We start from the raw sequence: 16,395 nt of genomic DNA on the forward strand, positions 1-16,395 counted from the left end.
CATGTTCCGCAGTGTCGTGGTCCCAGCAAGGCTGTCTGGAGAGTCAGCCATGTTCCCGGAGTGCTGGCGTCTCAGGCTCCTCCAGTGTGGGTGTCCCTGGGTTGTCCTGTCCCCAGCCCTGGCACAGGGCACCTCTGTCCTGGGGCCGGGCTCTGCCCCAAGGAGGCCCCTCTGAGGTCCTCTGCGTTTCTCCCACACCCAGATCATGACGGGACATGAAGAGTGCGTGCAGATGCTGCTGGAGCAGGAGGTGTCGGTGCTCTGTAGGGACTTCCGGGGAAGGACGCCCCTGCACTATGCCGCCGCCCGCGGCCACGCCACGTGGCTGAGCGAGCTGCTGCAGATGGCTCTGGCTGAGGAGGACTGCTGCCTGCGGGACAGCCAGGGCTACACGCCCCTGCACTGGGCCTGCTACCATGGTGAGTCCCTAGGCCGGACACGCTTCGGCGTGTGTCTGGCTGCCGGCTTTTTACCTGGATTCCCACGGTGATTGTCAGTAACTGTGACTTCCCATCAGAGCATCCAGCCCTGTGTGCTGGCCATGCCTGCGATTCCAGCAGAATTTTCTCTTCACCAGAATCCTGTGGGTGGGCTGCAGATTGTATCTTAGCTTCTTTCTTCCTATTAGAAATAGTGGCGACGTGATTGTGCTCCTATTCTAATACCAAAACTCCTGCCAGGTAAGCATCTAGAAATGAGATTACTGAGTAAGGGGCAGGTATATTTTTAATTTTAATAAGTTATACTGCGTTACTTTGCAAAAAGGATGTTATAGTTACTCCACCAAACATGCACACAAGATATACCTTCCCACTGTTTGCCAGCCCAGAATGATATTAAATTAAAATTTTTAATTTAGAAACTGAATACCAATCTAGGAAGAGTTTTGATTTACGACCTCACCTTGAATTTCATTGATTCTTCTTTTTCATTGATTCCGCCTTAATAAGAGGAGCCGAATTTTCTACTTATTCAACTTGGTCTTGCTCCTCCCTCCCACCAGAGGATTGTGAGTTTTTACCTAAAATTGGCAAGGGTCCCCTCTCGGGGCGAGAAGTGAAGCCATGGGCTCCCTGGGTGAGGAGAGCCCGCAAGGGAGGAAGGGCGCTGTGACTACGGCTACCATGGTGCCCAGACCTGCCATGGCTGCCTCCTCCCTGGGCGGGGAGGGCCCTACCCCAGGCCTCTGTGTACAGCAGGGGCGGGGCAGCCCTGTCCCAAGAGGTTCCCTGCCAGCAGCCTCCTGCAGCGCAGGGGTCCCTGCTCCATCTGCTCAGAACCCCTTCGCTGCACATTCGAAACACAAAGTTGTCTGGTCACCCCGGTCCGTTGTGCACAGGCCAGGTGTGGGTTCACATGGTCCCCACCTCCAAAAGGCTGCTGTAGACGCTGCCCTGAGCCAGGTCCCCTGGGGGATTCGTACTAATGGGCACAGGGTCGCTGGAGACCCTTCACCTGCCTGCCAGGGGCTGCTCCTGCTCATTCCTTCCAGGCTTCTCAGTCCCCCTGAAAGCTATCGCAGCTTCTCTCTTCAAAAAAAGGTTTATTTGTATTTTAATATTTTAAACTGTCCGATCTTCCTTATTCTGAGGTAGATGATAAGGGAATTTTCATTAAATTACCTTGGAGCTCAGCCAGGAAGGGGGACCAGGACGCCAATGTGTATTCTAAAGCCAGACAGCAGTGTCTCCAGCCTCCCACATGGACAGCGCCTTTCAACCATGTTGAGGGCCTTTATGGAGTTAAAGCTCACACGGTCCTGTTACGCAGCAGGGCAGCTCCTTCAAGTCCAGCTTTATATAATACAGATGGGAAACTGAGGCTCAGAGGTCCCAAGAAAGCTGCCTCAGGCCATGTCACAAGGTGACAGAGCTGGGATCTTTGAATTACTTACATCAAATTCAGTTGATTTAGAAGCCAAATGTCCTTTCATTAAAAATAATTTTTCATGTTACTTCATCTACTGATTGAAAGCACTGACTAGGAACCTACTGTGTGCCAGGCATCATTTAAAACACATAATATTTTACAGTCAGCCTTTTCCTGTGCACTAGCCCAATCCTGTGTACTGCAAACTCCAGCGGTGCGCAAGTGTAGGAAACACATTCGCACTGTGACAGCTGCATTTCCTGAAGTGTCCACACCCCAGATGCATCTCCCCATCTGGGCCGGGGGCAACATGGAACCTGCACCATAAGACTTTCCTTTGCCTGTGAGCCTCGTTAGGAACATTTTGGCATTTTGGTAATCAATCTGCAGAGAATGGATATTCAGCCAGTTCAGGAAAAATGATAAGCTAGAATTTAATACTGAGTGAAAAAAATCAAACCAAACTATGTGGAACAAAGTTTCTTTCTTGCGAAATCCCTGAGTTCTGTTGGTTCTTTGCAGGCAATGAAAACTGTATAGAGATACTTTTGGAGCAAAAATGTTTCCGTGCGTTCGTGGGGAACCCGTTCACGCCTCTTCACTGTGCAATGTAAGTAGAAGTGCCGGGCTCCACGGTCTCGGTCAGCTCACTTAACTGCGTGTAGAGAAATGGCTTTGGGGAGGAGAGCGCTTCGGGTGACAGCTGAGTCTAAAATATTCCACTGTACTGCCAAAGACAGTCCTGCCAGCCAGGTGTGGTCTCTGGGTTGCACAGTTCCCAGGTGACTTACGCGCCCCCAGAGGCTGCCGGGAGGGGGTTGGGGGTGAGTTTCCCAGGATGTACAGGAGCTGCAGGGGTAGCCCCTGCTGTCTGCCAAATTCTGAAAATCAGCCAGGGTTCCCAGCAGCCTGCTGCTTCCGTTAGGAAGCCATTTGTTCCCAGGAGGTCTTTTCTTATTTGTCACACCCCATTGCTGGGGCCTGATAAGTCTTGCTTTCACTAACCTTTCTAACCTTTCCGCCCGCCCCGGGGGTGAGGATACAGTGACTTCCACGGCTGGCTTAGGGCCAAGACCCAAGGCCTGTGCATTGTCTGTGGGCTTCACGGGATGCTGGCCACTTCATTGGCAGCTCTCAAATGCACAAAATTGACTGATAAAGAGGTGAAGAATCCATGTCTTTGCAACCTTGGTCCCCAGTACCCCCAGTGGTGTCTCGTGTTCATATGCAGTGAGCTTCTACTCCAATCCAGCGGTCCCAGAAGAGATGCAGTGGACACACATACCACAGATGTTTACACCCAATTTTCTAAAAGTTCATTAGATTGTTAAATAGGTGGCATCTTTTCAATTGGAAAAGGGAAAGAAAGACACGGTAGGAGGAGACATACAAGCTCAGGAGGGTGAAACAGAAGGGAATGTACAGTAAAGAGGCGATTGTTATGTGGAGATCCGTTTCTGCTGTAGAATAAATGATCATGAGAACTGTGCGTCGATGCTTCTCGGGGCCATCGATTCCAGCATCGTCAGCTGCGGAGATGACAGAGGCCGGTAAGCAACCCTGGCACAGGCCTTGGACTTGATGAGCTGGGCTTTGCTTTGCACTTGCTGAGTAGCTGAGCATCTGTCTTTTCCATTGAAAAGTAATATACTGTATAAGCGTGATCTTTTAAAGTTAAATATCATAAAGGGTATATAACTTTTTTTTTTGGTACCTGGGATTGAACTCGGGACCTTGCGCTTTCAAGGCAGGTGACAGAACCACTGAGCTAAATCCCTGGCCCAAGGGTATATAATTTTTTTAAACTCCCTTTTTGCTGAGAATACCCACCCTTTCCCATGGAGACGGCACTGTGCTCTGTTCTCTCCAAATGGTATTTCCTCCTAAATACTTTCTGTATGTATGTATTTATAAACATCTATAAATATATACATATCTATTCTTTTTATGCAAATAGGCCATTCTACAATCATATTCTACTTTTAGTATATCTTGGAAGTATTTTCATGCAAGAATATACATATTTACCACATTCTTTTTGAAGCGCATATTATTTCAGTGAATGGATATACTCTATTTTACTCAGCCTGTCTTCAGTTGAAGAAAAATTAGGCTGCTTTCAATATTTTGCTCTTTCAAAGGAGTGGCCCAGTGAACGTTCTCATCTAGGAATCTAGACACATGACCAAGTGTATCTGGGAGGTAAAGTTCTAGGAGTGGAATTACTTGATTCAAAAGCCAATAGTTTTTAAATTTTAATAAATAATACCAAATCATCCTTTCAAAGAAATCACCCATCCATATTTGGTTATGTGGCATTTAAAATCTTTATTTAATCAACCAGTTACCTACAAATTTAAGGCTTAACTTTGAAAGTCTCCATCTCAAAGATGAGAGAAGTCACTGCAAGCATCAGCGCTGATTTCATTGTCGGGGCCACCATGACACCCCCACACACTCTAAAGTGTTCCTTTCACTCTGGGGACACTTCAGTGACTTCCTTGAATGGCTTTTCAAGGTGTCTTGGCCATTATTTCTGTAAGCAGAGACACTCTGAATCCCAGACAATACCACACACACGTTTCTCGGCAGTTATTAAAGAGAGAATAGTTTGAAGGAAAACCAAACCCCTAACTCATTTGAAATCTGCAGGACACCCCTCCACGCAGCAGCGTTCGGGGACCACGTGGATTGCTTGCAGCTCCTCTTGCGACACAACGCTCAGGTGAACGCTGTGGACAATTCGGGGAAGACCGCACTGATGATGGCCGCAGAGAACGGGCAGGCGGGTGCCGTGGGTACGTGCTGCTCCTGGGGAATCCAAACCGGTGTTCTTGTGGTCTCTGCATCTGGAAGAGGGCCACAGGCAGTCTTCCTTAAGCCGCCTGACTGTTTCCTCAGTCACTTTCTGTCCCAGGTGCTTGGATCGGGGAGGACCTTGCCAAGCCTCCTGCAGTGACATGTCTCCACTTTAGAAACCAAATCAGTAGCAGATTCATTTTAAGTGGAAAGAGTGAAACTGCAAGGACACTTAAATGCCTGTCAGCCTTGGATCTGGGTGGAATAAATAGGGCAACAAATCAGGCTCCTTCTTTTCTTTAAAAGTGTGAAATACAATTATGTAAGGTGTCCTGATTTAAATGTTGTTTTGATAGTAACTTCCTCAAAATGCATGTGATTAGGGTTAGTCTCAGTCTCTGCCTCTTCTTTCCCTGTAGATATTTTGGTGAACAGTGCCCAGGCTGATCTGACTGTGAAGGATAAGGACTTGAATACACCTTTACATCTGGCCAGTAGTGAAGTATGTAAATAAATTTAAAGCACTGTTACTAGCATTGTGATAACAATACCACTGACGCCCTTTCTATTCCGGAAGTCTAGTGTGGTTCTTCCGGAAGGTGTACATTTTCCCAGGGTGTTGTCAACTGTGTGTGGAATCGAAGCGGGATAGGGAAAGGGCAGTCGCCAGGTTGATGAGCCGATGCTCCATCATGACAAGTGAGGAGAATACACGCCTCATGGCACCGTCACTTGCGTTCTTGCCAAGGCCCCTCTGTCTTGAGGCCACCACTGTATCTGTCTCTGAATGGTGGTGCTGCAGTTTGGTACCATATCATAGGTTAGAGCTTTAGTTATGTGGCTTTGGAATTAAGCAGTTCTACTCATTTTGCTTTTGTTCCATTAAAAGAGGCATCGCGAAGCAAGTCAACATATCCATGTGCATTTCTACCCTACCCCCTCCTTTTCTGCTGCACAGTTCCATCCAAAGAACATGGCTGGGTTTGTTGTTGTTGGTAAATAGAATGTCCCCGTGCTTTCATAACAGATGTCTATACATCTTCACGCATGAGTGGATGTGCGTGGATGTCTGCTTTTATCAGAGGCAGTAGAGTATAATGCCCCTGGGCGCCAGTGACGCTGGGTTTCTTTCAATATAGTTAAAATATCAGGTGTCTCCTCGACTCAGTGGGACCCAAGTCTCAGCCATGCCTGTTCTCACTGATGGTGTTTTCTCCCCTCCCGCTCTGGGAAGCCCATGGAAACCACAAAAACATGCTCAGTTTCAAGTTCCCCTCAAGGCGTAGTGTTTTAGGGAGCATAAGCGCAGTGCTTTCCATACTTTACGGTGCAGGTAAATTCGTGGGGATTTGGTTAAAATACCGATCCTGACAGGTGGGGTCTGGGGGCCTGGAGCCAGCATTTCTAGCCACTGGATGATTCTGCGGCTGCTCTACTCCCGATGAGCAAGCGCTTAGGAGGCTGTGACCCCCTAAAAGGCCTCCAGGTCCCAAGTTTTAGAAGAGCTCTACCGCGACAGTTAATTTCTCGAATTATCAGCCACCTTTGTCATAAGATCCAGAGACACCTGCTCAGGCTAAGCAGGAGCAGAATGAGCTTTCTTGAAGCAAGGCCTCTTCGCTTGTGAGGGGTTCGGCGATGCGGAGTGAACAAGTTAGTGGGTGTGATGGGCTTCCAAGGTGGTGAATCGCTGAACGGTAATTGAAGGCTTGAGGAGGAGGCGTGGGACTCGGTGGATGTTTACAAAGTAACGCTGGAGGACCTGAAGGGTGCGCCAGACTCTGCTCTCGATTTACCAGCTGACCTAGCTAAACTACCATCTGCTTTCGCTCTCTGGACATTAATTCTGAAAATTATCTTGGAGATATTCATATTAAGTATGAATATTTTAGCACAGACATATGTCACCCAAGTCCTAATAGGCCTTATTTAGACTCTTAAGAGTATCTAGGGCCCATTTACTCTTTAGGAAAAAATATATCCAGAAAATAGCCTTGTAGAATGTTTTTGACAGAGCAAATTTATTTTCAGTTTTAAGTATAAGGAAGTAATTATCCAGGGACTTTTCTATGTCTCTGTCTCATGTTTCTTATCATTCTTTTTCTTTTATCAGGGTCATGAAAAATGTGCCTTGTTGATACTTGACAAGATACAAGATGAAAGCCTTATTAATGCCAAAAATAATGCACTGCAGACGTAAGTGAGACCACTAACGTCTGCCTTTGGTGCAGAGCCCTGGGCATTTACCCAGCAGAACTTAGGAGTCTTCCCCCAGCACTGGGTCCACTCTGGGTCACAGCGGCGCCAACCTGGCTGCACCTCCGTGAGGTTCCCAGCTGCCTGCCTGCAAAGGCTGACTAGCGGACGGAGTTTCAGTTAAAATTCTTCTTTTGCTATGCCTTTGCAGAATTTTGTGAGCTCTTTGTTTTTCTTCATTGATATTTCTGTAATAGCATTATAAATTTAGTGAGCTGCTAGAAAGATCTTAGGGGCTTATGGACTGACATGTTTGGGGAAAGTATTTGTATTATGCATCAGCATTATGTATCCAGACTGGAAAACAACACTTTTATAAATCAAGTTCCCAGAATACATTTGAAGAGTTTCTAAAGCTATCTGTCTTAGTTATATTTTAATGCAATTCATTGTAACTCTCAGTGTGAAAGATCTACAACCTGCTTCATTTTCCATATTAGGAAATTATTTGTGCACTTTTTAAAGGCAAGGGAATATTATAATTTTTTAGTCAATATGATGAAGCAGTGTGTAGCACAATATACTGTTTGACATTATTCTCTAAGGCACCACACTCAGTAAGACACCTGGGTGCATGTAATAATTGTGACAAGATGGGAGAGCATAATCATGATGAGAGAGTATATATCAACGCCAGTCATATTGATGGACTGAGTGAAACAGTAACTCAAAGGCTGAAGTAGAAACACACCAGTGTTTCTACAAGACCCACTGAAGTTTGAATTCCCCCGCTGTCTTCCTACTAACCGTCATTTGAAATTACATGAGATGTAGAATATGTACAATACTTGCAGGGAAATCTGAGCCCTGTATGAGAGAACAGTTGGGTCATTAGCACCTGGGAAAACTTTGGTGGACACATATTTTCTTAAAAAGTACACCTGTGGATTCCCAAGAACACCATCCTTTTAGTGACAAAAGCTGGTGGAAGTGTCACACTTTCCCACTCCTGTATCAGATACCCAAGATGGTCACCTTCAGAAGAGAGCAAGTTTGCTTTAGCTCATGGGCTCAGAGACGCTGGTCCATCGTCAGCACGTCAGGGAGCATGCGGGGTGGAGCAAGGCTGTGCACTTGTGGTCAACACAAAGGGATTAGGAGGAAGGGCTGGAGTCCCACCATCCCCTTCAAGGGCCACCCCCACCCGTAACCACACACTGGGGACCAACCCTCGCACACATGGCCTTTGGGGGGCAGTTCACATCCAAACTATAGAACTTGCCCCAGTCCATGCCCAGCTGACATTTGTGTTGCTTTTTAGACCCCTCCACATTGCTGCTCGCAATGGCCTGAAGGTGGTAGTGGAGGAGCTGTTGGCCAGAGGAGCCTGTGTACTCGCTGTGGATGAAAATGGTAAGCATGGCTGTAGGCACCTTCCCTATGCTCTTGCTGCCAGAGGACAGTAGGAAAGACAGGAGCCAGTTAAAAGAGCAGTGAGATTCGGCCCCTGGGAAGTCCCATGAGTGTGAGAAGTCAGGCAAGGAGACCGTTTCCTGTCTGTCCTGTCGTGGGTCACACTGTCTCCTGCTGTCCATTCTGCATGTCGTGTCAGCAGCGGATCCCTAACTCTTCAGTCTGGCGGCAGAAACAGTTCAGACACTCTGAAAACCCTCTCCCCAAGGACACTGAAGAGTTAGGGATTCCACATGTCCTTTGTGCATGTGCAAGGGCCCGCCCGATGGACACTTAGATCTTCGACTGTATTTCAGTTCATTCTGAGATCAAACTTATTTTTTCAGTACAGATCAGAATTCCTATTCCTAGCATGGAAATTTGGGGAACATGAGTAAAATATTTTTAGCAAACATCTAGACTTGAAGGCTCCCCTGATCTATATAACATTCCTTGTCTAAGCCAGCTAATTCTTATCAGAAGCTTTCCGCTCTGTTTCCTAAGACATCTGAAAACTAAAGCATTTGAGAGTTGTACTAAACTACCACTTTAAGTACAATGCCTCTTAAGCTCAGTGAGCAAAAGAGGAACTTCTGGATATTTATGAATTAAGTAATTTTTTTTAAAACATGGCATTTATTTTGGCGTTCAACTAAAGCATTGTAATGTATTAATGTAACTCAACTGCTTATTACAGGTGTTGGAATTAGCAGCTCATGCCTATTTCTCAGAAGTAAGCAGCCATACTGACATTGATAGCTAACTTAGTTTTGGTTCTGCAGCCCCGTGTATCCTAGCATGTACCCTGCCCCGTCCCCAACTGACTCATCTAGGAAATGCAGAAAGCCCCCGTTACTCCATCTCCTTGGTCTTCCCACCTCACCTTCCCTCGCCCTCTTACCCCGACTACCACCTTTGGGTTGGCATGCAGAGCCCACGTTTTTCTCCAGAATGACCAGAGATCAGAAGCAATGGGCTTTGCTTTCCTCCGGTATAAATCTGAGACCTCTGAGGTTTGCTCAGCCCCTAGCAACATCAGGAGCCAGGGTCCTGGGGCGGGGGATGTGGCCTCCTGTCTTGGGGCTTAGCCTCGTCTGGAGGCTGGGAAGCATAGGGACAACGTCCTTCGTGCTGCAGCACTGAGGTAGCGGCTCCCGTCATCACTGCCCTCTATGGGATGCAGTGGGGGATAACTGGCCCCTTCTTGTTTGTTTTCATGCTGGAAGGAGGAATACGCTTCAAACGGCCGAGAGGGTGGGGATCAGTTTAGCTAAGTTGTATAAGGGTGGCTCCTCTGAGTGATCCGATGCAGCACCACTCATTTTGAGGTGGGCACTTTGGCCAACAGAAAAAAGTGGACAAAGAACTAATTAAATCAAGGAATTGACTGCCTTCCTGGGGGTCCCAGTTTTATGTGTTGAGGCAGTTTTCTTACCTGGACTGGACCTATTACATCTGGATTCTGGACAGTGACAAACTCCAGTCCACCAAGCATACCAATTCTCAGATTTGGGACTTTGGTTAGTGGAGTGGTTTTTTTTTTTTTGGTACCGGGGATCGAACTTGGGAACTTGTGCTTGCAAGGCAGGCGCCAGAACCATTGAGCTAAATCCCCAGCCCTGGAGTGGATTTTTTTTTTTTAGTTCTGTCAAATGTCTTTCAAACAATTATAAATCTTTAATCACAAGCAATAGTGCCCTCCTGTCTGATTTGTTCGAATGGCTCCATTTTTCAAAAACCAAATCACTGGTGTGGCTTTATGTAAAGTCACTTGGACAGCCACCTGACCTTCAGTGTCTTCTCTGACCTGACACACAGTTCCCCACTCAGAAAGGCGTTGTTCTCAGAATGAGATCCCTGCAGCCAGGGCCCAAGCTCATGGTGTGTGTCCTCCCGGTGGAAATGTCTTCCTTGTTGTGCTGCTCCCATTGTCGTGGAATTGTGTCCCACCATCTCCTCATGTTTCTGTCCTCTAGATGAAGGCTGGAATTCCACCTAACTCCAGATAATATTGTGCTTGCTGTAGTCATGTGAGCTGAAAACACAACAAAATAAACCCGGCTCCATACATGTCTCCCCTCCCTGTCCCTCGGCCTCAGCCCTAGCATGAGTAACCCTCTCGCACCTGGCATGAACTCTAACTCCACATGCATCGCCCCGCGAGGTCATGGATGTACTGGACCCAGACTAACTGCTGCCTTGTCTGCATTTACGCCCAGGTCACACCCCGGCCCTGGCTTGCGCTCCTAACAAAGATGTGGCCGACTGCCTGGCCCTCATTCTGGCTACCATGATGCCTTTTTCTCCGTCCAGTGCAATGACGGCTGTCAACTTCGTTTGTTTTAAAAAAGATAATTTGAGCAGGACGACCCTCTCCAACCTGGGTAGCGTGGTTAGCCTGTGCAGTAACGACGTAGGCTCCGAGGACGGGTACAATGAGAATGACTCTGATTCCGAAACCTTTTGACTTGGAACTGTAGGAGCTTTTCCCTGATCGCACGTGTTGGAGGAAGGGAAGAGGCTTGATTTCCAGGTTTCTGCCATGGTCCAGTATTATAATGGGGCCCGAGCTTTGGGAAGCCAGAGGAGGAGGAGGGAGAGCCGCCGCGCTGGAGGGGACACTGGTACAAGGGGTCCTGGTTTGGTTTGGTTTCATGTTTTCCTTAGCTCCAAGGTACTTCTGTGAAAGTCTACCTCTCATTTAAGTAAGGAATAAAACTGTATTTAATTCTTTTTCTTTGGGGATAATGCAAGGGAGAGGCGGCTGCTCACGGTAAGGAAGCATCTCAGTGTCGAATCCGTGTCCCGGGGAGGGAAGGGCAGCCGCGGACAGGAAATGCCTCCGACCTCTTCTTGCTTTGATGTTTACTTCCTCACTAGAAGCCAAAGGTAAAGGCATTCGTCTTCAGAAGTAACGCCAGCTAACGATCTTTCAAGGCAGTCCAGCTCTTCCTTTCCAGTCTGCAGTGAGCACTTAAATATCCAGAACTTCTTTCTGAGGATCTTTGTTAGTTTCCAGATGAATGGGAATCTTGAACTTGCTTTCGTTGTTTAACACAGATGTGGCACGCAGAGCTCCCCTAACAAGCCTGTGACTAATTTTCACCCCGGTGATTAAATCCAAGTTGACCTAGTAACATTCCAGGTGAAAATCACATTGCACCAAAACTTTGAGATGATATGCAAACTTAATACAAAACTACCCTGTTGATTTGTTCTTAAATCAAAATACTAACTTTTTAAAAGCATCTGATTCATCAGCATTGTTCATCGCTAGTGAAGTGTTCCGTGAGAGGGGGACTGCGAAAGGGAACCCAGAATGGGGAGGCGGGTGACACAGGAACAGAAGCCAATGGCTAGTTGCATGCTGATGAAGTCAGCATAGTGAATGCTGTGTCTGCTCCCTCTGCCAAAGCTTCTAGGTCAAACGGGCCCCATTCTGCATCTGGAAGAGCTGTACGGAAAGAAGAATGAGACTGAACAGTAAGCACATCTACAGGAGCACATGTGCCTGTCTCTATGTGTGTGCATGTGGCTCATCAGCCAGCTGTACGTGAGGACCAAAATGCTTCAGTCTAAAATGGAAGATTTTACATGTTTGCCTTCAAAGTGCAAGTAAGAACTGAAGCCTCTTTTCCATGGCATCCAAATGTAACCCTTTTTGAGTACCAGTCTTTATTGTATTTTATTTTTCTTAGAACACAGATTTCCAGCTGACAGCTGGACATTTGTCACGGATAAGGTTTTGACCACGGTTTTTTTGCCGAACTAGAGAAGATGTCCATATACTTTGGATGTAAATGTGTTTATATTTATTTGAATGAAAGAAATACGAGGAAACATCCGCTGTTTGTCCTCTATTTTCATTGCTGTGTATTTTATTTAGAATAATAATAATTTTAAAAAAGTAGAAGCCACCGTTGACCCCGGGCCAGCTGGAAGCTCTGGGGACAAACCCAGCACTTCCAATGCAGAGGTTTCCATCTGCCCTCAGCCTCTGGCCCAGCCTATCTGTAGCCAGTTGAGAGCTCAGAAGACACCACAACCCACTCTTCTTCGAGGGGAGCTGGTGTGTGTAGCCTTGTGCACGGAGGTACTGTGAAGAGACACCCAGGAATTACCCCGCAAACACTGAAAATCTTTCATGGTCCCAGCAACCCGCCGGGCAAGGCTGCCAGTGCAGGCGCTGTGCTAACAGGAAAATAAAATCACCAGCTCAGGTGCATTTTCCACTGGAGGAAGAGACAGGAAAGAAATTGGTTTCATTAGGGCAGAATTATTAGACATTTTATAATAGGTTCCGTTGTCACCCTGGAAACACATGAGATCATTTTTAAAACAGTGTCCTCTGCCGTCTGAATCAAATACAGACACTCCCTCGTGACATTTTTCATCTAGCTGTAAAAGACCTTAGTCTTCCTCCTGTAATATCCTGGATTTAATTAAAACTCATTTAATTAAATGAGAGCTTGTTCAAAAGTCTCAGAGAACTGGTATTAATTTCATCAAAAAATGCAACACCACCAATATTGTTTTTAAATTCTTGGTGTGGTGTTTCCCTCCTTCTTCTCCTCTTTTTGTTTACAGAAGATGAATTTTTTTAAAGTAGGCAAATTGCTAATGAGCAATGATGACTTTTTCTTTACCAAAACTCTGAAAATAAGGGAGCTCCAGTGTCAAAGAAGCATGATATACTGCAGTGTCTTTTTCTAGAAGTGAATGGAAATCTCACTCGGTGGCATTTAAAGGAGGAAGTGAAGTGCTGCATTCTCCGGAGAGCACATTAACATTTTCCCCCAGAGTAGCAGAGTCTAGGACCCTTGTGAGCCGGGCTGTGATCTAGCATCAGATGTCTCCATGGAGCTGTGCTTGGCAGGAAATGAAATCATGCTCACTGTAACTGACCCTTGAATCAGTGTCTGGTCTCCCCACCCACCCACCCCTCTGTTTCATAAGAGATCAAATTTTTTTAAGAAATGACTTTTAAAACTACAGGTTCTGTGTGCTCCAGTTACATGTCTTAGAGATAATGTTTGCAGCATTGCTTTCTAAAGAAAGAAACCAGAAGGCGTGTTTCTGAGTCTTGGATGCTTAGTGCTTTTCCTTCAATGTGTTATTTTTAGACTCATTTTTAACCACGGCCACCGGACCGTGTTCACCTCACTTATCTGTTCACCAGTGTCTGCCTCTTTGGTACATACATTTTCTGTCTCCAAATTGCCTAAAATCTGCTATGATTCTCCAGTAAATAGCTCAGGGGATTTCTATTTATCACTACTAAAAGGGCACCATAGTATGTTTTGGTACTTTAGGCAGTGAACAGCTGCTTGACTTACTCTTTTATTATGAGGTTAGAACAAGACCATTCAATGGATTTGCTGCACTAGTTAATCTTTGTACTGTCCAGCAACTTGGTTTGCTTGTCTGTTGCGCTGGTTGAAGAACTCATCCCTCTTCTCATCTTGTAACATGAAGTTAGAGTGCCTTTTTATATTTGTATATTCTGAAAATGTTTCGTGAAACGTTTTGTATTTTTTCATTTGAGTGTTATCAGAGCAATATAATACCAGTGAGGTTTCATTTCAACCTTTCTTTGAATGTAGAGTGTGTTTTTTTTCCTACTGCCCCCATCTCTGCTTTGAAATGAAAATGCTGAAGTTTTCTATAGGAGTTATGTTTGATATTGCAGTGCTAAAATGCTTTCTTCTCACACAACTGTAAACCCTAGGTCAGTATTATAGGAGAAGAGCATTTTAAGATAGTGACAATCTAAGTGTGTGCATAAAATGTAATCATATGCATTTCTTATGCAGTGACCTAAAGGTTCAATGCAAGTATCTTTGGTAGTTTTGTCTACATCCTTTATGCTTTCGCATGTGCAATATATCTTTGCAAAGCACGGTGATACAAATCTGGTGCCAGTGTTATCTTTTGCATAACATATTTGTAACAGCCTAAAATGTTGTTTGATGATTTGGGTGGGATTTTGTCTGTAATGTTTTCTTATGTAAATCGGAGTTGGATGACTCTGGTAAATGTCATGACTGTAAAAAAATGAGGAAAACTTGGTTTTAGTTCAGTGAATGACTTGGAACCAATCTGACTCTTCTCAAGCACAGTTTAATACTTTTGCAACTACTGGATGCTCTCATAACATAATGAAGTACTTAACTGTATTATACTATGGAAATGCATTCAGATGGTTATTTTTACAAATAAAAGCGGTACACATATTGTTGCAATTTCTGTTTTCTTTCATTTTTCCAATTTCTGCTTTTTTCCAAAGTTTTGCTAATTTAAATCTTTGTCTCATCCTCAAGCCAAATTGACTTTAAATTTTGACAGTAAATAAGCTAGAAGGATATCTCCAGATTGGCATTGTGTGTATTATCACAATTAGGCAAAAAGTTTCAAATGTGTGTTTATGTTTATTATATTTCTTTCTGCCCCTAGCAGTTTCCATAAAGGGGTTCAGCTGACTTGCAGCAAGAGGCGTGTGATAAACTGAGCCTGAGTTTTCTCTAAGCTTCCTTGCGGCCAGGGCAGAGGGGATTTGATCGGTTATATGTTCACATGTGTCACGAAGGAGGAAGCAAACAGGTCCTCAAAATTGTGGCACCAACCATCCTTGTTGCTGACTCCACTGCCTGAGAGCTGCTCCAGAGCAACATTAGAACATTGCCACCAAAAGGAGCCCTAGAATTTCCTTCTCTGCCTGCCTCAACATCTCAAAGGTCTCCCTGTGGTAATGGCTTCATGGCCACTCCCTGGAAAACTAAGGGAGAAATTCCTAATGATGGCGTGGCCTGCTAATGAGATCTGGGGTGGTGCTGACCTGAGTTCCTCCAGTTGAGTGTCCTTGTCCTAGAATGTTAGCAGTTCTTACACTGGACCCCAGCTCCATCACTAGCCTTTTCACAAAGAAACTGAATCCGCAGAAGTTCTCTTGCTCAAATCTGCAGTTAATGACCTGACTATATCATGTGTGCCGCTAGATGTTCTCTCCTCTGCACCGTTCACGATGCCTTATGTTTTCTGGCAGAGATGTTTGGGAAGGTTCAGTACTCAGCCTGGCTTCTCTCCTTATTCAAATGTACAAATCTGAATGTTTTCCATTCTCGATGACCTGACCGTAAGCATAAGTCCTATCATCAGAGAGCACTTCCTGCCAATTTAGAGCAGACTGGGTATATTAATTATCTGTTGTTGTGTAACAAATTGCCCTAAAACCCAGAAGCTTACAACAACAAATGTTTAGTTTACTGCATCCCGAGCCAGTCATGGTTGAGCTGGGTTTGTGCTTGCAGAGAATATAATCAGGTGGATCTATCCCTAAGCTCGTTCGCATGGTTGTTGCCAGAGTTCTTCCTAGGTTGTTGGAATGAGGGCCTCAGTTCTGTGGTGCCTATTGGCTGCCTGTGTTGGATGGGCCTTTCATCCACAACCAGGTAGCTTGCCTCAGAGAGCAAACCAGCTGAGAAAAGCCAGACAGAGACAGAGCAATACAGAACTCTTGGTATTTTTGTAGGGGGGGTCTCAAAAGTGATATTCCATCATTTTTCTCATATTCTACTCATTAAAAGCTGGTCATCAGGTCCAGTCTATACTCAAGGGCAGAGGATAGCCAAAGCAGGTGAATACCAGGCGCCAGGAAGAACAAGGAGCTGTTTCTGGAAGCTGCTCATCTCCCTGGTCTACCACAGGGTCCCCTAGGGTGTAGCATCATACTAGAACACATTCCTTCCAATGATGGCTAAGGATAGGGCCTCGCCTGCCTCACAAGTGCAAGGTCCTGAGTTCAGTCCCTGGTACCGGAATTCCCTCATAGCAGAAGGAGATAATGGCCTCCACTGTAGTAATCACAGTGTCGAACGATGATGTAGCACTTTGTCTCCAAAGGATCAGGCTCTCTGCTTCCATTCAGAAGGTTCAGATTCCCATTCATCTAACCCTCGCTTCACACACTTAATGTGTCCTAGCATTAGCTTGCGAGGCACAGAAACATTAAGCTAAAAGGCTACTAACATAACATAAAAGCATTGTGGGTAGAAGTGCTGTGCCAATGGTCTCTTAGCAAAT

The 16,395-nt window shown here is 45.6% G+C and overlaps 1 protein-coding gene across 9 annotated transcripts in view; it reads left to right on the forward strand.

The window, feature by feature from the left end:
* The window catches only part of Ankrd44 (ankyrin repeat domain 44), a 242,195-nt gene extending 227,637 nt beyond the window's left edge, over window positions 1-14,558 (forward strand). For 4 of the 9 annotated variants that reach the window (XM_087200340.1, XM_021249785.2, XM_087200342.1 and 1 more), the window contains 9 exons: window positions 203-419; window positions 2,392-2,479; window positions 3,336-3,419; window positions 4,522-4,667; window positions 5,088-5,170; window positions 6,782-6,864; window positions 8,186-8,277; window positions 9,014-9,049; window positions 10,536-14,558. In XM_087200340.1, the coding sequence (XP_087056466.1) occupies window positions 203-419; window positions 2,392-2,479; window positions 3,336-3,419; window positions 4,522-4,667; window positions 5,088-5,170; window positions 6,782-6,864; window positions 8,186-8,277; window positions 9,014-9,049; window positions 10,536-10,783 (1,077 nt within the window). In that variant the 3' untranslated portion in view covers window positions 10,784-14,558. Of the gene's footprint in view, window positions 1-202; window positions 420-2,391; window positions 2,480-3,335; window positions 3,420-4,521; window positions 4,668-5,087; window positions 5,171-6,781; window positions 6,865-8,185; window positions 8,278-9,013 lie in introns of all 9 variants that reach the window. The other 5 variants (XM_087200341.1, XM_013068110.3, XM_087200344.1 and 2 more) reach the window with 3 other exon arrangements.
* The last annotated feature ends 1,837 nt before the right edge of the window (window positions 14,559-16,395 follow it).

This window comes from Heterocephalus glaber, unplaced genomic scaffold (genome assembly GCF_053883595.1).
Source record: "Heterocephalus glaber isolate CG9 unplaced genomic scaffold, H.glaber_assembly_v1.0 deba00001743, whole genome shotgun sequence".
Lineage (NCBI taxonomy): Eukaryota > Metazoa > Chordata > Mammalia > Rodentia > Bathyergidae > Heterocephalus > Heterocephalus glaber.